The sequence below is a fragment of the Chiloscyllium plagiosum genome, chromosome 35, assembly GCF_004010195.1.
Source record: "Chiloscyllium plagiosum isolate BGI_BamShark_2017 chromosome 35, ASM401019v2, whole genome shotgun sequence".
In the NCBI taxonomy this organism is placed as follows: domain Eukaryota; kingdom Metazoa; phylum Chordata; class Chondrichthyes; order Orectolobiformes; family Hemiscylliidae; genus Chiloscyllium; species Chiloscyllium plagiosum.
In genome coordinates this window covers 21249043-21270571 of record NC_057744.1, presented here as the reverse complement: position 1 = coordinate 21270571, position 21529 = coordinate 21249043, and the positions used below count along the sequence as shown (strand labels likewise).

At 37.9% G+C, this 21529-nt stretch overlaps 1 protein-coding gene across 9 annotated transcripts in view; it reads right to left on the bottom strand.

Moving 5' to 3' along the window:
* LOC122540691 (protein Aster-B-like) overlaps window positions 1-21529 on the bottom strand; it is a 640121-nt gene that overhangs the window by 84630 nt on the left and 533962 nt on the right. For all 9 annotated transcript variants that reach the window (XM_043676778.1, XM_043676779.1, XM_043676776.1 and 6 more), the window contains one exon: window positions 7550-7570. In XM_043676778.1, the coding sequence (XP_043532713.1) occupies window positions 7550-7570 (21 nt within the window). The remainder of the gene's footprint in view (window positions 1-7549; window positions 7571-21529) is intronic.

Here is a 21529-nt window from a genome sequence, read left to right as displayed (position 1 = left end):
AAGTCCTGCTAAGATTTGCTTTCCCAAAATGCAGCACCTCACATTTATCTGAATTAAACTCCATCTGCCACTTCTCAGCCCATTGGCCCATCTGTTCCAGATCCTGTTGTAATCTGAGGTAACCCTCTTCGCTGTCCATTACACCTCCAATTTTGGTGTCATCTGCAAACTTACTAACTACAGATCTGCCTAGGGCAGAACACAGCTTATGGGATGATGGCAAGTTTCTATTGAAATTCAACTTTTCATTCAAATCTAAGAATTCCCAAATTAATACCATGTTGTCAGCAACAGTGACACAGGCAAGGATTGAAGAGAAACGGTCTTGCAGTGGATAATAAAACGGTTTCACATTAGCAAGAAGTAACGCAATAAGAAAATTAAATTCTGCCCTTATTTAGCAAAGCATCTTTCCAAGTGTGTTGATGAACTCTCAGAGAACACTGTCACTAAATTAGTCCAACAATATAATAATTATAGCAAGACAATAAATACACCATTAACCTGATGAATAAGTTCAGGACTGCAACAAGCTCTTGCTGTAGTGATTGGAATGAGGTCAGCCAGATGGGCCTCATTGAATATGGGTTCCCTGATTGGGACTGTTAACCTGGTCCCATCAAAGAGTCCTGGCTGATATAAAGAGTCTCATGGGTTCTGCTGACTTTAGGAGCCAGCTCTGAGCTTGTGTGTCATGTACTAGGCACGTGTAAATAAAGGGTGACTTGTTGATGGCCTTCGTGCAGTTATTTCATTTGCCACAGTGGTACTGTTCCAACTCTGATCACAAGGGGCAAAGGAAAAAAGGAAGAATTGGAGTGGAAAAAAAAGAAAGCCAAGTTGAACATGTAAATTTTACTGAATTTCAAAAGAAGTTGTAAATAGAAAAGAAATGACACTAAATTAACATATGAGTTTAGACAGAGACTTCAAAATTCATTCTAAACAAAACACAGATTAAATCTGCTTTGCTCCCGTAAACACAAAATCAAATGAAAAAAATTTGAATTTGATGATTGTCAACTATGAAGGTAAACATAGACCGGATCACTACAGATTGATTCAGTAGGTGTTTTGAATGCTTGGGCAGATACTAAATTGCTATTAAGTTATGGAGTGGCATAGGAATAATCACAATAGAACTACAACTAGCATAAAGTCACCCACCACTTTCTACTATTATGCTCAGTTACAGGGTATTTCCTTTGGTGGGAGAATCAGGAATGACTGCTTAGTATGAAAATGAAAAATAATCTATTTAGATATAGATCAGTCAGTATTTGTGCATACAAAGGATAACAACAGGCTGCAGATGTTTGGTTAGTTGACATTTCAAGAGGTGTCAAGAGCATGAAATTTAGGTAGGTAAATGGAATTGCCATACTGGTCAGCAATGATCTATATCTATCTCAATATCTGAAAAAGCTTGAAGCTGCATGGCTGCCTCCAATTTCAATAGATTCAAACACAGAATCTTGTCAGTTCATACTTTAGTGCCACCTAGAGGTAGATGTTACTGCTTAACCAGCATGCTTCCACGTGAAGTGTTTAACCTAAAGTCAAGATTAGAGTGGTGCTGGAAAAGCACAGCAGGTCAGGCAGCATCAGAGGAGTAGGAAAATCGACATTTCAGGCAAAATCCTTTCATCAGGAATCATCAGGCTTTTGCCCGAAACGTCGATTTTCCTGCTCCTAGGATCCTGCCTGACCTGCTGTGCTTTTCCAGCACAATTCTAATCTTGACTTTAATCTCCAGCATCTGCAGTACCCATTTCCACCTGTTTAACCTAATGCCAGGATTTCCTATTTCTTCTATCTATTAGCTTACTTCAGTCAGAAAGTTGCAAACTGACAAAAGAAAAAGAAAACTTTAAATCACATGCTTAAAATCTGAGCACTTTTCAGGATCAATCCAAAACAATGACAATCTTGGCACTGTCACCTTGGGCACAATCTTCTGCTCCCCAAAAGTGGCAAGCTTTCAGCCAGAAAGAACATTTGATTAGCTGGGGTGATAGCAATCCCAAACCTCAAGGACTCCTTGATTTCACCACATATAAGTTACCACAGGAAGACCCGTGATCGACTCTCCTGCATCTTTGACAATTGAGTCTCTTAAATGGCCAAATAAGGATTACTTTAGGGCCTCAGCTCAATGCCACTGGGATTAACCCAGCTGCACATGGGTCTGTCGCTATGAGGTATCCACACTAGTCAACTTTGGTTGGAGCTAACCCTTGCCCCTGCTTCAGGCCTCCCTGCCTCTCTCTTTCCACAACACCAGACCGACAAAATGCCAGCCTACAATCTCCGTCCTGCCGACACTGCTTAGCTTACTCTTGGATCCAATACACACTTGGGAGTCAGAAGGCTCTTCGGGCAGCACCATAGCCTGTTGCACAGTGCTGTTGACAACAGGAGCTGCCAGCCTCCGCTTGGCTCCTAACATTTGCTGAGCAGGACTTCCACCCCAGCAGCTTCATTCCAGGTGAAGGACTGTCGATGGCTTTGCCAATGCCTGGTTGGCATGTGATTCATTGGGCCTTCCCTGGTAGAGGCAACAAGCGTCTCTTTCTGGTTCTCCAGCTGACTTATGAAATCCCCACAACCTCAACAAGATTCCACACCTCAACAGCAGATAAATCCTAAATCAAAACAGTGAGATATGTTAGCATCAATAAGCTGAATTTTCAGTTGGATTTACATTTTTCATGTAATTTCCATGGATCAGTTGCAGGAATAGATGTGATGAGATGGAGAAAAGAGATTTGCATAAATCAGACTTCCTCATATATTCTGTAACTATAGAGTCATTGAAATGTACATAATGGAAACAGACCCTTTGGTTCAACTTGTCCACGCTGACCAGATAACCTAAATTAATCTAGATCCACTTTTCAGTTTTTGGCCCATATCCCTCTAAGCTCTTCCTAATCATGTATGCATACAGATGCCTTTTAAATGTTGTAACTGTACTGGCCTCCATTCCTTCCTCTGGTAGCTTACTCTATACATGCACTACCCTCTGTGTGAAAAAAGTTACCCCTTAGAGCCCTTCAAGCTTTCCTCTCTTATCTTGATCCTACGTCCTTCAGTTTGGATTCTCCTAGCGTGGGGAAAAGACCTTGACGATTTACCCTATCCATGCCCCTCATGATTTTATAAACCTCCATAAGGTCACTACTTAGCCTCCAATGATTCAGGGAAAAATGCTCAGCCAATCAGCCTCTCCCTGTAGCTCAAACCCTCCAGCCCCAGCAATATCCTTATAAATCTTTTCTGCAACCTTTCAAAGTTTCGCAGGGAGACCAGAATTGAATGCAATATTTCAAAAAAAGACTTAACCGACGTCCTGTACATAACATTGCAACTCCTATAATTAATGCATTGACCAATGAAAGCAAGCGTTTTGGAAAATAAATCCTTTGGCATGAGACTATGTCCTTTCTTGAAATACTGCTATGTTACTTTTGCACTTGTTTGAGGAGAAATTAATCCAGTGAAAGGTCAGTGCTGGGTAACCAGGCACACTTTCATTCCCAATAGTTAATGGTAGGAATTTGAGACAAGATAGATAATGCATCACTCTGAATGAATGCGCTTAAAAGAAAGTGAAGCAAGTGTTTAACTTAAACTAAATCAGCATTTAAAAGTATCACAGAACAACATTTACTCCTCTTACAATCTGAATCAAACTGAGACTTGAAATACAAACAAAAGAAAGCATTCTTCTGTCATGTAGAGACTTGAACATCAAATCCAAAACAGAAGCAATGACTTGTTAGATAAGGGATCTAAAAATAACCTTTCATTATCAAAAGCAACTCCCTTGTATATCATCTAAATGTGGTTGCAATGTCATTGCTGTCAATGAAAACTTGACCTCAGAATTAATTTACTTAATGCTAGAATCTTATGGTCAATTTCTACCTCAGTATATTATACAAGTGAAGAAAACTATATTTGAAAAACCCTAACTCAAATATAAATGAACAAGTTCATAAAGTATGAGTTAATATAAATTGAAATTACCACTTGCATGTGTGCATTTCCAAATGCTGTGTTACATCATCTTTCATGAAAAATAGAATAACAACCACTTTGGCCATTTTTCAGGCCTTAGAATGATACTGTTTTGCAACCCTCTGTTGTTTAAATTTAGAAGGTGAGCTGGAGGGACTGACAGTGCAAATTAATTAGGATTAGACTTAAATGTTCAAAGTTGCTGCAGATTCAACCATTACTGGAAATGCACATCTTCAGTGCCATGATAATTAGAGATGAAAAATTTTCAAATGGCCTTGCACATTAATCCATATAACAGCATGGGCTATATTCTGCTCCCTATATTCTTAGCAGAACAACATCTATTTTGCAATCTGCCATCACAGCAACTTCTTCATAGCCTCAAAGTAGGTTAAACAATTTTACTGTTAATTATTTTTACATAAAGAAATGCTGTCTTAATCACTGTAACAGGGGTCCACGTGCAAATGCACAATAATTTTGTTTAAAAAAGCATGCAATTCAGAATCTCCTGGAACACACGTAATTCTTTAAGTTATTAATTCTCCTGGAGGAGAGATGCACTGAATCCTTTCCATTTTCCTCTTACATTTGCTTTGTCCAAAGACTGATGATTAAAATGGACTTGACAAAGGGAAGAAAGAGATTTCATATGTTTTTGTATTGTTATATAACCATCTAATGCATCTGATGATATATAGAATCAGGCCACTGGATGAAACAAAATCAGCATCAAATGTGACAGTCTAAGACGGGTTGCTTGTCTCCATGTTATTTAAGTCATGGAACAATACAGCAAAGGAGGAAACCATTTGGACCACTTTGCTTGCAAAAGAATTGCTATCAATCATGCTCCCTTGCTGTTTTTCCATAGCCCTGCAAATATTTTCCTTGAAATATTTAACCATTTCCCTTGAAGTATTTATCCATTTCCCTCTTGAAAGTTACTCTTAAATAGGTTTCCACCAATCCTCAGGCTATAATAACACAGAAAAAAACTAATTCACTTCTCAAATCCCATATCACCGCAGATTTGTTTTGCTGATTATTTTAAATCTGATTCCTTTTGATCCTGGCCCTTCTGAACGTGGTGCACCAATATTAAAAGGGACAAGCATGTTACAAAATGTTTTTGGCAAACCTTCTTTTGGGAAAGAAGAAAAATCAGAAGAAGCCATGCTGCTCTCATCATGTTGTGACAGTATCGTACAGTTTTGAAGAGATTAATGCAACTATATGGTGGACTTTGTGAACAATTGAAAAAGGATGGCATGATGGCTCAGTGGTTAGCATTGCTGCCTCACAGCACCAGGGTCCCAGGTTTAATTCCAAACTTGGGTGACTGTATGGAGTTGCACGTTCTCCTCGTGTCTGCATGGGTTTCCTCCATGTGCTCCAGTTTCCTCCCACAGTCCAAAAATGTGCAGTTTAGGTGGACTAACAATGATAAATCATCCATAGTGTCCAGGGATGTGCAGGCTATGTGGATCATCCATGGTAAATGTGGGATTACAGGGATGGGGTGAAGTGGATGGGCCAGAGTGACCTCTTTCTGCACTGTAGGGATTCTATAATTCTAGGCTGTCAGACTCTGAAATAAACGTTTGAATAAATAAACGTTAATCTGGTTTGGATCCACGAGAATGGAGGAATTGGGAGCTCCTGAGACAGATGCAAAAAAGATTTTTTTCCAAAATACAAGACACATCGGATGACAACAGTCCTCTAAACACACTTTATATCTCAAATACTAATCAGTCCTTAGGAATTACAATAATTTTGCTAACACCTGATTAGCTTTAATCATGAACTCTGCCCAACTGTAACCCTAGCTACAAACAACACAGGAAAAACATTAGTAGATATGAAAGCTTGACGTAAAATTACAGCAATCAATTTTAAAAAGCAATCCTCCATTTTATTGGTGCTGTTTGCAATGATCAGACACTAGATGGCTTCAAAACATGTCCTACCATTTGTTCTGAGAAGGCAACAAGAACTCTACATCGTTACACACAATTTTCATGTAAATCTCACACAGAATATCTATAACCATTGTTAGGGCAGGCAATGCATTGTCCTCAGAAACTGCTTGTCAGTTTTTATGACAAATTCAAATACTTGGATATCAAGTTCCATTACATGCAATGAGTGTTGAAATACAGAATATTTTCCCCAACTATCATGCTTTTTGAGTTACCTTTTGTTACAAGGCTAGTCATGCAATCTGAATATCCTCTACAGAACTGCTCTTTTTCTCACATTAAATATACCCTCATCTAGTACTATTTCAATATCAGAAAGCAAATACTGAGTGCATTCTGTCATTAGCAATACTAATATAACATGCACAGGATGAGCAATGCAATTATTCTCAGCCATCTTGTGCTAAAATTATACTCTATAATATTGTAATTTGATATGTAATGAAGCATAACTGTAGCTTAATATAATCAATAATTCACTGCTCAAGACAAAAAAACTTTTTAAGCATTCTATTTACTTGCTGCATGCAAGAAGGCAAAGTTAATATAAGTGCATGATTTCAGCATGCACCACTAATACCCAGGAATAAAATGCATTCCGTGAAATCATTGGAGGAAAAAAAAAGTTCTTAACTGAAAGGATTCAGCATTTACTGCTGGATAGTGGTAAAGATTAATAACTAACAGCTACCTCAGAAGCTGGACGATGGGGATATCTAAAACACGACTGTTCCAGAGAAGACAAAAAGTAATCAGTGATAAAGCAGGTCCTTAAACAAAAGCCAAATCTTCTGCTCACATGAGTTGATCTGTGTTGTGAAAAAAATTAAGTAATTCTCTTCAACTGAAGCCCAAGTGAGACTCGAATAACGTGTGTATTAATGCTCATGAGATGCCCTGCTTCAGTGCATCTGCAGCCCAACTTGAAAACTGAGTCAGTGAAGGAAATAGAGATATATTGATCAAAATGAAGGTCACCCTTTGCATCGATAATTCAGTTGAGGTATTTATGGTTACTAACATTTTGTGCTTTTTCCGTCCCTGCAATGGTAAATTAAAGTCCAATAATAATCAGTATAATACTCTTTTAAGGTTTTACTCAAGTACTTATTACTAAAAGGGAAATGGAAAATGTCAATCTCTGAAGCTTTTTTTTGAATATGTAGTTTGCCTTGACATAACAAAGAAGTATTACAGAATACAGACATCAACAGGAACCTGCACCTTGACACTCTGCAAACTTATCACGTGCTTAAGATTTCTTTTATCAAATTTATTCAAAAGGTCTTGTATCAAACACAACTGGAAATAGAAACTTAAGTTTGTCATTGGTCTTTCAATGACGTTTCATCATAATTTATTAAATCTAAATTATTCACTCATGCAGCATGTTCAATTCATATTGAAGTATTTGAGAGCACGTGCAATTAAGTAAAAAATAGTTGACTAAAATCACTTACAGCATTAAAATGAGATTATTTGTGCTCTGATGGACAATTAACACAAAGAAAACATAGATATTAAACAGGTAGACTTACGTTGTACCAGCTCTGGCTTTTCTGTAAAAGAACAAAGCAAAAAAAATTGTAAATATCAGTAGTGGAAAACAAAACATTCAAGGAAAAGGTGGGAAAAATGTACACATTACCATGTCCTATTTGGTACACTCTAACAAAGCAATTCCAAACTAACCCAGCTATTGGAAAGCTGACAGGATTGTATGTGACACTGGTTTTATATTCCACCAAATTTTACTCTCCATTTAAAACAGTGAGAACCAATATTGGATTGGATGTACAATAACATTCTACCCAATCCTAAGATAATTGGCAAATTAGTTTAAATTTCCTTCCTTACTGTCAAAGCAAAAGAGGTCCATTAACCTTCAAACTATTTCAGAAACAGAGAAAATATTATTTCAAGCACCAGGGTGAGTTCTGCTAAGTACAAATCTGTTATACTGTATGGTACAAACCAACTTGTACTCCAATTTACAACTTTTAACAAAGTCCAGCAAATCTGTCATTTTCAAAATCATTTTGGTTGCGAATGGTTAAATTCCAACCATGTTTTACCCCAGAGTCTAGATGAGAGTGGTACTGGAAAAGCACAGCAGGTCAGGCAGCAGCCGAGGAGCAGGAAAATCGACGTTTTGGGCAAAAGCCCTTCATCAAGAAGGGCTTTTGCTCGAAACGTTGATTTTCCTGCTCTTCAGATGCTGCCCGACCTGCTGTGCTTTTCCAGCACCACTCTCATCGAGACTCTGATTTCCAGCATCTGCAGTCCTCACTTTTGCCTGATGTTTTAACCCAGCAGAATTGCTCATATAACTTACATATTACCATGGGATATTATTTTTTTAAAGAAAGCAGATGTTTGCTGACTAAGTTTTTGCTAATAAAATCTGCTTCCAAAAGACCGAAAGAGATAAATGGTCTTGTCAGTGACACTTCTGCTGTGATCATGGGTTTCAAAGTGAAAAAAAAACACACTAGTGCATTTCAAAACTAAGGGTTTTAGCATTTATAACATAGAAAGGTTTAATCATATGATACAGATTTCACTTTTTCCACTTCAGCTACTGAAGTGAAAAGAACTGAGACTTTAATATAACCTTTTTACTGGGACAAAAAGTGGCCCATAACACAAAGAGAAGCAGAAGGAAAAATAATATGTTTTGTATCGGCAGAAAAACAACAGAGGGATATCCAACTTAAAATACCTGTAGAAATCAATCTTTTCACATAAAATGAACAAAATATTTCAATTTTTTTTGACTTACATTGAATCTACATGTTTATAGATGTTTTAAAAAATATCAGTCCAAAGTCCATCTCATCAAACCAAAATAGAATGCATGTACTTTAAAAACCAGACAGGTTAGGTTACAGTAAATGTCATTGATATAATCACAAACGCATATGCTTCAATGAACCACTGCAATTGGGCAGCAGCTGTTCTGACTTAAATATTTTTGAAATAGAAAATCTTTCTATGTCCTTAAGCGTATGTACACCTAAAAAAGTATGTAGCAATTTGATAAAGCTTCCAGGACTGGAGGTCAGGCCATCATTATAGGGTTATAAAGGAACCTGCAGTAGAAAAGAAAGGATCCAGTGGTCATGGCGCACCTAAGTACCAATGACGTAGGTAGAACTAGGGAAAGGTTTGGCACACAGGTTATGAGAAGCTAGGCACTAAATTACAGAACAAAATCTCAGAGGTTACAGCTGGATTATTACCTGTATCATTTGCAAATTGGTGTAAGGTTCATAAAATTACGGACACAATCACATGGTTCAAAGACTGGTGTGGGAGAGGTGCGTTATATTTTGTGGGCCACTGATACCAGTACTGGCAAAAATGGAGGCTATGCAGTTGGCATCAAATTATATAGAGTAGGCACAAATAAGATAGAAGATTAGTATTACAGGAAATGAGAACTAAAGAATGGCAGGAAGGGGCAGAGAGAATTAAAAAAAAAACTATGAATACCCCAACAGTCAAGATATTACAAAGATACCAAGACTAATCTGAAGGTTCTGTATCACAATGCATTTCCATTAAACAGTTCTGCTGTATTATATGAATATCTCCAAAGTTTTGATATTTTTAAAAAGTGCTGTACCACGACTGAACTACACATGAAAGAGAGGTACAGTGCAGCCTTTTCACCTTACAATGGTGTATTGCTGAGATTATTAGAAATTATTTAAGAGGCAAGAATTAGAAAAGTGTTTGAACTTGAAAGAGGAAATTGATAGAGTACCTTTAAAATTTTATAATAGCACGGCAGAATGGAAAAGGTGAAGTCTTGAATGATATTTTAGCAGGAAACAAAGGACGTGGGAAAATATTTCATCTAATGTATGGGATATCTCTGCAGGAGTTCCTCAGTGTAGTGTTCTTGGCCTAACAATCTTTAGCTGCATCATTAACTACTTTCCTCTATCATAAGGTCAGAAATGGGGAGGTTTGCTAATAATTAGAAATGTTCAGCACCAATCACAACTCCTCAGATAATAAAGCAGTCCAAATGCAGCAAAAGCATGGTTAACATTCAGGCTTGGGCTGGTAAGTGCCAAATGATATTCACATCATGCAAGTGCTAGGTAATGATAACTTCCAACAAGGAAGTATCCACCTATCACTCAGTGATATTCAATTGCACTACCATTGCTAAATCCCCCACATCAACATTCTCAGAGTTACCATGGACCAGAAGCTGAACTAGACCAGCCATATAACTACAAAGGCAGGACATGGGCTGGGAATTCTGAAGCAAGTAACTCATTTCCTGAATCTTCAAAACCTGTGTGTTTACCTACATAGTACAAGTGCAATGGAACATGCTCCACTTGCCTTGATGAGTGCAGTGCTAACAGTACTCAAGAAGCTTAACCTCATCCAAGACAAAACAGCATGTTTGACTAGCATCCCATCGAACACCTTGAACATGTACTCACTTCACCACATCCGTGAATCAACAGTAAAGAGGGACCAAAACTGACACTGGGAAAAATTAATGAGTTTCTGAATAGAATTCATAAAGTTAAAAAGCAAACTATTCAAAAGAATGTGAAATTTTAGCATGGGTAAAATATCTAGTTTCATTGAAAGACTGAGACAAATGGACCAAATGGCTTATCCTTAATAAATTCAGAATCTATTTAATATATTTGTTGGAAAGGTAAACAATCAAATTATATCAAATGTTTTGACCCTATGAATAGAATGTTAGGAATGGTGTGATAACATCAATCAAGGATGGAGCTGGTGAAAATGAACAAATAAAAAATAAGAGTTGAAAGTAGAAAAATGCAATTTGCTGTTGTGTTTACTAGAGTGAATAGTATGTTCTTGATAGACCTCACTACTCTTTTCAAACATTTATTTTTTAAAAATCTGAGCTTTTCGAAGAGAGGCAATCAAGGCCTGATGCCATCTTTATATAGGGCATTTTGAAATCTAAAAGATCAAAATTGCTTCATACTTTTGTATGTTAAACTTAATAGTAAAGATAAATAACTGCAGCATCATAACCATCAATGCATTTAGAATTGATTAGTGATTATTACTAGGAGGTTTCAAATCCAAAACAAAATTAATTAAGTAATGAATGTTTTGTATAAATAATCAAACTGTTATGCTAAACAATGGGCAAACTAAATTGTGGGAATATGCAATGAAGAAACACAAAAAAAGATCATTAAAAGGAATAGGAGCTGATTTCAATGCACAATGGAGTGCCTCACAGGTGATCTCTCTGCACCTTCAGGTTTTCCTCTTCCTAAGTTTCAAATCTGATATTTCACATTTGCCCCCTCCAACTTATCTTCTCCCATCCTCTCTAATGTTTAGAGGTCAAATCCTTTTTGTAATACCTTGTACTCAAATCCTTAGTCAGGATATCATCATTGAAGATCATTACCCTCTCTGTGTTCTTTCCTAGTTACAACCTTCATGCTTTTAAAACCTCAGCTTGGTATTTGCTAACCAGAACTTCTCTCAAAATACCAAAGCACCATGCAATTTGGTCTTTCAGTGAGATTTCTTACATGTTAAAAATCTCTTGGAACATTTAAGCTTGTCCTAATCCATGTTCCAAACATCACAATGACCATCTGAGTATTTACTAACCATACCAGTCCTTAGGTTAGCCTGACCACAGAATTTTATTATTCAATCTAACACCTTGAAATGCACTTCGTTAGAGACAATCTATCCTTGCAAAATAACTGTGATGCAAATAAATTATAATATAGACCATTCAATTAATTCAAACTGAATTGTGCCCACATCAAATAATCTGTACAGGTCAATATGAATGGAGGATGTGATCATGTGATCAGGGAAAATTCATTTAATAAATTTCAAATTGAAGGGACCTGTTACAGAGGTAATAATATTACAATCTATGCAGAATTGTTTAAATTATGTCAAAGCAACATTATAACATTGCAAGATAAATCGATGCATCCTTCAATTAACCTGTACCATTTTATTTTTGAAACTATTCAAAGTCATTAAGCGAGCAGTATTGTACAGCTATTAAAGGTATTTTTATTGAATATATTTTTGTGTTTCAACATAGTTAAATGTATATTCATTCAACAAAATTAAACAAAGACAAATACAAAGGAATGAGCACTGAGCTAGCTGAAGTGGACTAGGAAAGGAGTTCAGCAACAGAGTAAGTTGAAGAACAATGGCAGACATTTAAGAAAATAGTTCATGGTTCACAGTAAACATATATTCCAGTTGAGAAAGAGGATTTTTGGAAGGGAATAAGCATGGCTAATCAGCGAAGTTAAGATTCGTGCCAACTTGAAAGAAAACAGACAATGTCGCAAAGATTAGTGGCAAGCCAGGGGATTGGAGAATTTTTAAAAACCAACAAAAGACTACCAACAAAAAGGAGAAAAAAAATCTTGAGGGTAAATTCCAAATAATATCAAGACCAACAATAAGAGCTCATTTAAAATATATAAAAACAAAGAAAGCAGCAAAAGTAGGGCCTCTAGAGAATGAGGCTGTGAAGATAATAATAGGGAAGCAGGAGATGGTAGAGAAGTTGATGAAACACTTTGCATCATTCTTCACAGTAGAAGACACTGACATTATTCTAAAATTACTAAATAATAAAGGGGTAAAAGGAAGAGAACAAAGAAGAATAATAACATTCACTCAAGGAAAAAAGTGCTAGGAAAAGTAAGGAGGATAAAGACTGGACCTGATGGAATGCATCCTTAAATATTAAAGGAAGTATCTGCAGAGATATTGGATGCACTGGTAGTAACTTTCCAAGAAGCCTTAGATTCTGGAAGAAGACCAGAATACAGAAAAACTGGCAACATTACATCTTTCTTTAAAAGGGAAGGAGACAAAAAAAACATAATTATAGACCAGTTAGCTTACATCTGTTTTGAGAAAATGCTGAAGTTTATTAAAAAATATGTAATAGCACAGCACCTGGAAGTACATTATATCACATACTTTACACTATGGTGCATAACAAGAAAGGTCAGCAACTTACCCCTCTATATAAGTGATACAAGATAAACTCCATTTTACAGTAGCTGACATATCGAATGCAGGTTACTTATTTGACTAATTTTCATAGTTCCCATGGTCCAGCTAATACTTTGTTGAGTTATTTGCTTTCTGACGCACCTAGCTGTTTACGAGGTCATAAAATGTAGAATTGACTGGAACAACATGACAGTGGATGGAATACACCAATCCAAACAGTTTCTTTTAAAATGAGTTTTTCCTCTCACTATTGCTGTTGAGAGAACACAATTGTCCTGTGGTGGCAAGGGGGTGAAACTTACCTGAATGACATCTGGCACTAATGCTCCTTGCCACAGCAGCACAACAAGATTTTATGTGTTGAAAAAAACTGGTCATATGCGATAAGAACAATTTAGAGGGAATACTGTCCTGCAAACAGCATGGCTGCAGTATTTTACTGAACTTCTTTCACAGTTAAGTTATTTTTGAGGAAGTAACCAAGAAAGTTGATGAGGGCAGAGCGGTAGATATTATTTATATGGACTTTAGTAAAAGCTTGGTAAGGTTCCGCATGATAGACTAATCAGTAAAGTTAGATCATGAGATTCTGAGTGAGCTTGCCAATTAGATACAAAAATGGTTTGTTGGTAGAAGACAAAGTGGTGGTAGAGGCTTGCTTTTCAGACTGGAGGCCTGTAACCAGCGGTGTTGCACAGGGATTGCTACTGGGTCCACTTTTGTTTGTCATTTATATCAATGATTTGGATGAGAAAATAGGAGACTTGGTTAGTGAGTTTGTGGATGACACCAAAATTGGTGGTATTGCAGACAGTAAAGAGGGTTATCTATGATTATAAAAGAGATCTATATCAATTGGGTCAATGGGCTGAAGAGTGGCAGGTAAGAGTTTAATTTGGATAAATGTGAGGTATTGCATTTTGGTAGAACAAGCAAGGGGATGACTTGTACAATTAATGGTAAGGCCCAAGGTAGTATTGTCGAATACAGAAACTTAGCAGTTCAGTTACATAACTTGCATCACAGGTAGACAGTGTGGTTAAGAAAGCATTTAGCATGCTTGCCTTCATTACTCACATCTCTGAGTTTAGGAGTTGGGACATTAGTGTTGAGGTGATACAGGACAGTTGGTGAGGGTTCTTCTGGAATAGCGGCAGTTCTATTCCCCCTGTTATAGGAAGATTATTATTAAACTGGAGAGGGTTCAGACTGATTTACCAGAATGTTGCTGGGAATAGAGGGTTTGAGTTATAAAAATAGTCTGTATAGGCTCAGACATTTTTCACTGGAGCTTAGAACGTTGAGGGGTTACCTTATCGAGGTTTATAAACTCACGAGAGGCATAGATTAGATGAAAAGCAAGGTTTTTTTCCCTAAGGTAGCAGAATTTAAAACTTAGGGGCGTATTTTTAATGCGAGAGGAGACAGATTTAAAAAAGACACGAGGGGCACCATTTTTACATAAATAGTGGTTTGTGTGGAATGAAAGGCCAGAGGAAGTGGTGCATGCAAGTACAGCTACAATATTTAAAAGATATTTGGATAAATACACGAATAGGAAATGTTTGGAAGGATATGGGTCAAATGAGATAGGTGGGACTGGTTTAGCTTAACAAGGTTGACATGGACAAGTTGGACTGAAGGGTCTGTTTTCATGTTGTATGACTATGACCCAATAAATTGATTCATTATGATAAAAAAAATTATGTAATGGAATGCAGTGAGCCACTGAATAAAATACAGAAATGTTAAAGTAATGAAAAAATCTATATTACTGATAACGCACAAATCCTTAGCAAATTAAAAAAATTATAGATATGATATTGGTTCTGAAGGGAAAAATTATGTATCAACTTTAGGTTATGGTTCATTTTTCAGTTTAGTCTATAAGTGGACTTGAAACCTGATGAAGCTTTAATTCATTTTAGTTTCTGACAGTGCGTCAATGTAAGACTAAGTGCTGTGGGCGCAAATGCCCACGCACCCAAGTATCCTTTTATTTAGATACTACACTCTTATTTTTCATGAACTGGAAATTGCAAGACTGCCTTTAGAACCCTGAACTCACTCACTTAAATTATGGAGATCAGAGACAGGAAAAATTAGTACTGGTTTACTTACAGGTAACTTTAGTGATGCTACCAGGCATGGGTCAGAGTTCGGTCATTTCACAACAAATAAACTTAGCCACAGAATTCTGTTGTTTAATTGACATTTCAATTACTGAAATATCACCAAACAGACGTGGAAATATAACTTTGTGTTTCTAATTTACAATTTGCACATTGTAGGAAAATATTTGCTTACCCTAAGTATTACAAAAGAACAAAAAGAGATTGCAATACTGTACTGACTTTCATTCTCTCGATTCTTAAAATCTTAAAAGTCTTCATTATGATCAATGTTTCCCCTTGCCCAAATTCCACTCTGATGCAACAGTTAAGGTCAGATGTCTATTAACAATCAAAGGAAGAGGAAAGGAAACGAAACAAAAGGAAATTTCCTCATTTTTGGAACTAACAAGTTACAGCTGACTTCCCTCACAGGACCTTTTGAAAAGCAGTGCAAAAATCCCAGAAAATGAATGCATCTGATCCTCTCTCTCAGCGATTATAAAACAGATTTTATTTTTGCATTTTGAGGGTGATGAGCACTTTCCTACGTACTGTACACATATCTGGATTACAATTCCACATACAAACAAACAAATGCATGCTGTTTATGGATGCAACTATTTGTTGGTAAAAAATTTTAAAAAGTTACTTCCAATGTGAAAAACAAATTCAATACAGAAAGAACCGATTTTTATGGGATGCCATGCTCACTTTCATTCTTCCATTTCAGGTGATCCAAAATCTTGAACATTGTAACTGTGTGCAATTCTATAAGGGCAGATAGACCAATCAGTGTAATTCATTTAAATCCTGCCATGGTTTACTGATATGTAAACTTTGCTAGATGAACCAGATTTCATCCTCAAACAGTTAATATGTTTTCTCGTTCGACAAGAAACCTGGCTTACCGGAAGCAGAGCTACCTTAGGAGCATTTGGGGCACCAATATCTTGAGGGGGTGGGGGTGGGGATTTGATAATGCTCTCCAGGTGGGCTTAAACTAATTCAGTAGGGGGATGGGAACCCAAATTGCAGTTTGCGTATACAGGAGGTTCAGAGTAGTGAGGTCCGAAATCGGGTTTCAAGGTCGCATAAGGGGATCAGGAAGCAAAAAGTTGGTTTGAAGTGCGTCTACTTCAACACCAGAAGCATTGTCAGTCAAGGACAGTATTACGGTGGCGGGAAGGACGTTTGAGGACTCGTCTACTCGTGTTGTATGGGCTGAGATTACAAACAGGAAAGGAGGTCAGTCTGTTGGGAGTTTTCTACAGGTCTTCGAATGGTTCGAGAGGAAAGGATAGCAAAGATGATTCTGGATAGTTGTTATGGGGGACTTTAACTTTCCAAATATTGACTAGGAATACTATACTTTAAGTACTTTAGATGGGTCAGTTTTTGTGCAATGTGTTCAGGAAATTTCCTGACACATTACGTAGACAGGCCAACAAGGGGGCGAGGCCACATTACATTTGGTACTGGGTAACGAATCTGGCCAGGTGTTAAATTTGGAGGTAGATGAGCACTTTGATGATAGTGACCACAATTCGGTTATGTTTACCTTAGCAATGGAAAGGGATAGATTCATATCACAAGGCAAGAGTTATAGCTGGGGAAAGACAGCTATGCGATTAGGCAAGCTTTATGAAACATAGGCTGGGGAAGGAAACTGCAGGGGATGGGCACATGTTGAATTGCGGAGCTTATTTAAGGACCAGCTACTGGTTTACTAAGGAAGTTGAATCACTTGTCAAGAGGAAGAAGGCGGCTTATGTTAGGATGAGAGGTGAAGGCTCAGTTAGGGTGCTTGAGAGTTACAGGTCAACCAGGAAAGATCGAAAGAAAAAGAGTTAAGAAGAACCAGGAGGGGACATGCGAAGTTGTTGGTGGATAGGATCAAGGAAAACCCTAAGGCTTTCTATAGGTATATCAGGAATAAAAGAATGACTAGAGTAAGATTAGGGCCAATCAAGGACAGTAGTGGGAAGTTGTGCATGGAGTCACAGGAGATAATGGAAGCGCTAAATGAACATTTTTCATCAGTATTCACACTAGAAAAAGACAATATTGGTGAGGAGAATATTGAGATACAGGCTACCAGACTAGATGGGATTGAAGTTCACAAGGAGAAGGTGTTAGCAATTCTGGAAAGTGTGGAAATAAATAAGTCCCCTCGGATTCTCTGGGAAGTCAGGAAGGAGACTGCCGAGCCTTTGACTTTGATCTTTATGTATTCATTGTCTACAGGAATAGTACAAGAAGACTGGAAGATAGCAAATGTTGTACCCTTGTTCCAGAAGGGGAGGAGAGACAACCTTGGTAATTACAGACCAGTGAACTTTACTTTGGTTGTGGGTAAAGTGTTGGAAAAGGTTATAAGAGATAGGATTTATAATCATCTAGAAAGGAATAAGTTGATTAGGGATAGTCAACAGTTTTGTGAAGGGTAGAACGTGCCTCATAAACCTGACTGAGCTCTTTGAGAAGGGGACCAACCAGGTGGATGAGGGTAAAGCTGTGGTGTATATGGATTTCAGCAAGGTGTTTGATAAGGTTTTGGAGTATTGTGTACAGTTCTGGTCACTGTGTTATAGGAAAGATGTGGAAGCTTTGGAATGGGTTCAGAGGAGATTTACTCGGATGCTGCTTGGTATGGAGGGAAGGTCTCATGAAGAAAGGCTGAGGGATTTGAGGCTCTTTTCATTGGAGAGAAGAAGGTTGAGAGGTGACTTAATTGAAACATATAAGATAATTAGAGGGTTAGATAGGGTGGACAGTGAGAGCCTTTTTCCTCGGATGGTGATGGCTAGCCCGAAGGGGCACACTTTAAATTGAGGAGTGAGTGATAGATATAGGACAGATGTCAGAGGTAGTTTCTTTAGTCAGAAAGTAGTACGGGCATGGAACGCACTGCCTGCAACAGTAGTACACTCGCCAACATTAAGGGCATTTAAATGGTCATTGGACAGACATATGGATGAAAATGGAATCATGTCGGTTAGGTGGGCTTCAGATTGGCTTCACACGTCAGCGCAACATTGAGGCCAAGGAGCTTGTACTGCGCTGTAATGTTCTATGTTCTATTTGTTAGTGCGTGAGGACATGGGATCCTGCTATCTCAAGCACAAGAATGATGTGCATCAAGAGGCTTGGTTACATAAAGAGAACTCTGCAATTCTAAAATTCTAAAAGTAATATTTTCGAATGGACTTTTCTTTTACAGTAAGTTTAATTTTAGTTAAGGCTTTAACATAATAAAAATGACTCAAGTGTCTTCACAGAAGTGTTAGCAGGCCAAATTTCTACATAAAGATGTTAGGACAAGTGACCAACAATCTGGTGAAGGAGGTAGGTTTGAAGAAGCAACAGAAAGTGTTGTGAAGTGCTGCAGAGCCTGAAGGAGCAAGCTCTTGAGGTTAGGGTAGCTGATGGCATGGTGAAGAATTAAAATCAGAAGGAGGAGGAAAACCTGGCAACAGTTACTGAGATAGGAAAAGATGAAATTGTGGAAGGATTTGCAAAAAAGGCTGACTATTTTCAAATTGAGAAGCAGATTAAAAACCATTGTAAGTCAGCAAACCACAAGCGAAGGAGACTTGATTTGTGATATTGGCAGCAGAACTTGGAACTGTGGACCAAATAAGAACTATTATTCTTGCATGCGTGCCTTTGCTTGGTGTTTATTTAATGGACATTCTAAGCATTTCTGGATTAGTTCCACATGCTTAAGCATCACCAGGACCTCACATCACAACTCCATTTACTATTTAAAAAGGACAGCCAAATTCTCAATCACTCAATGGGCTTGTATACCCTTGAGTTTAGAAGACCGAAGGGGATCTGATTGAGACATATAAGATTATTAAAGGTTTGGACACTCTGGCGGCAGGAAACATATTTCCGCTGATGGGTGAGTGCCGAACCAGAGGACACAGCTTAAAAATACGGGGTCGACTATTTAGGACAGAGATGAGGAGAAACTTCTTCACCCAGAGAGTGGTGGCTGTGTGGAATGCTCTTCCCCAGAGGGCAGTGGAGGCCCAGTCTCTGGATTCATTTAAGAAAGAGTTGGATAGAGCTCTCAAGGATAGTGGAATCAAGGGTTATGGAGATAAGGCAGGAACAGGATACTGATTAAGGATGATCAGCCATGATCATATTGAACGGTGGTGCAGGCTCGAAGCGCAGAATAGCCTACTCCTGCACCTATTGTCTATTGTCTTAAGTCAATTTCTTTTAATCCAATTCAACACGCTGTTAGTTATGACTTAAAGCTCTAGTTGTGCATGCATACTTCCACCATGAGAATACCGGCACATTTGCGAAATGGAACAATTTCACTTTTCACCATGGTCACATCAAGATACTCAGGAGAGATGGAGCATTAACCTGGTGTTCTTCAGGGTTCTATCTGGACAGAAGTGGAAAATTCAATTTAACACAATGTACATGAATAGCACTGATAGAAAAGATATCGGGGCTATTGCTGAGCTGGGAACAGTGAGGAAGATAGAGAAATGAAATGCTAAACTCAATTCCCCAGATGCCTTTGACATTTTTTTATTTTGATAACAATAATTCATCTCCCATTGGACACAGATTTCGGAGTTCCTTTCAGCTATTTTCCCTTGAGGACAAAATTACCACACAATGTTTCAACAGCATCCGGAAAAGCAAACTGGCAAACAAAAGTAAGTCAAAACGACTCATAAATCTTCCTAACTGATGCTTCTTGAAATAATGGGGTTCCAACTATGCCTAATCATCACAATTTTCTCATAAACTTGCAGGACAGTGTTCATGGAGCTATTGGATGCCAAAAATGGCAAATAGCTGTGGTTCTCAACACTAACATTCAATACTTTCATGAGTACAAATAACTGTAGGCAGTTGACTTGGAAACCTAGACCAATTATTTGAGGCAGCATTAATACCAGAGCAAAAGCAAATACTATGGAAGCTTGACATCCATAATAAAAACAGGAAGTGCTGGAGAAACCCAGCAGGTTTGGCAGCATCTGTGGAGAGAGAAACTAGAGTTATGATTTGAGTCTGATACAAATCTTCTGAATGGAAACAATGAAAAAATGTTTTTTTTTAATGTTGTTGACGAGAAGAGGAGAAGGAAGAGGAACAAGTGAAACAGATTGTAAGGGTGCCCAGAGTAAATGACAAAGGGAATGCTAATGGTGGTAAAGGATATATAGTGATGTAAAATAGGTATAAGTGAAAATGAGAAATGAATTCACCACTTACAGCAAAGTCAACATTACATAAGCTAAGACAGGAATTATGCATTGGAAATGGAGGTCCCCTTTAAAATTGTACTTTAGCATTCCTGTGTAGCATGAAATCTCAAATAAGTATTATTAGTCTTATGTGAACATAAACAAATGATTTATCCAGCAGGAGATTACCTTTTTATGAGTGTGGTGTTTTTCAAAATAAGAAGGCTTTGTTCTTAGAAGGACTGAAAATAAACCTGCAAATGGAAGTGGGCAAAAAGGCTATGGCCATTCTGGCATCATGCGTCTGAAAGTGCTCAGAGTATGATCAACACATAACACACGAACAACACCCAGAATAAGGCATTTCGATAGGGATCAATGCACAGGAATGGTCACAAGAGGATCCAAAGGAACTAGCAACTGTCTGTTATTGGAAAGATCAGGAAATCTCTGACATCAGCCTGAGGAAAGAACAAAAACTTTGCAAACAAAGACTTTAAGACATCTGGGATGTGCCAGCAAGCTGCATCTATTCATAGATCATAGAATCCTGATCGCGTAAAAGCCCAGACCCCCTATTCTATCCCTGCATTTCCCATGACCAATACACCTCGCCTGCAAATCCTGAACACTATGGACAATTTAGCATGGCCAATACACCTAATTTGCACATCTTTGGACTGTGGGAGGAAACTGAGCACCCAGTGGAAACCCACACAGACACAGGGAGAATATACACTCCACACAGAGAGTCACCTGAGGGTGGAATTGAACCCTGGTCCCTAGTGCTGTGAAGCAACAGTGCTAACCACTGATCCACTGTACCTCCTCATATTCCTCCATTTTACAGAATGGCTTTGTGATTAGTAAAGCGTTCTTATTTATTAAGGGTCATATATTTCCTTTTTTAACAAATTAACTAGTGTACCACATCTAAACTGCTGCTTCTCAATGAGCTATCAGAAAATTTCAGACAAATCAAACAAATTGCCAACTGTCTACATCATTGTCAGTCAGTGGTGCTGGAAGAGCACAGCAATTCAGGCAGCATCCAATGAGCAGTGAAATCAACGTTTTGGGCAAAAGCCCTTCATCAGGAATAAAGGCAGAGAGCCTGAAGCGTGGAGAGATAAGCTAGGGGAGGGTG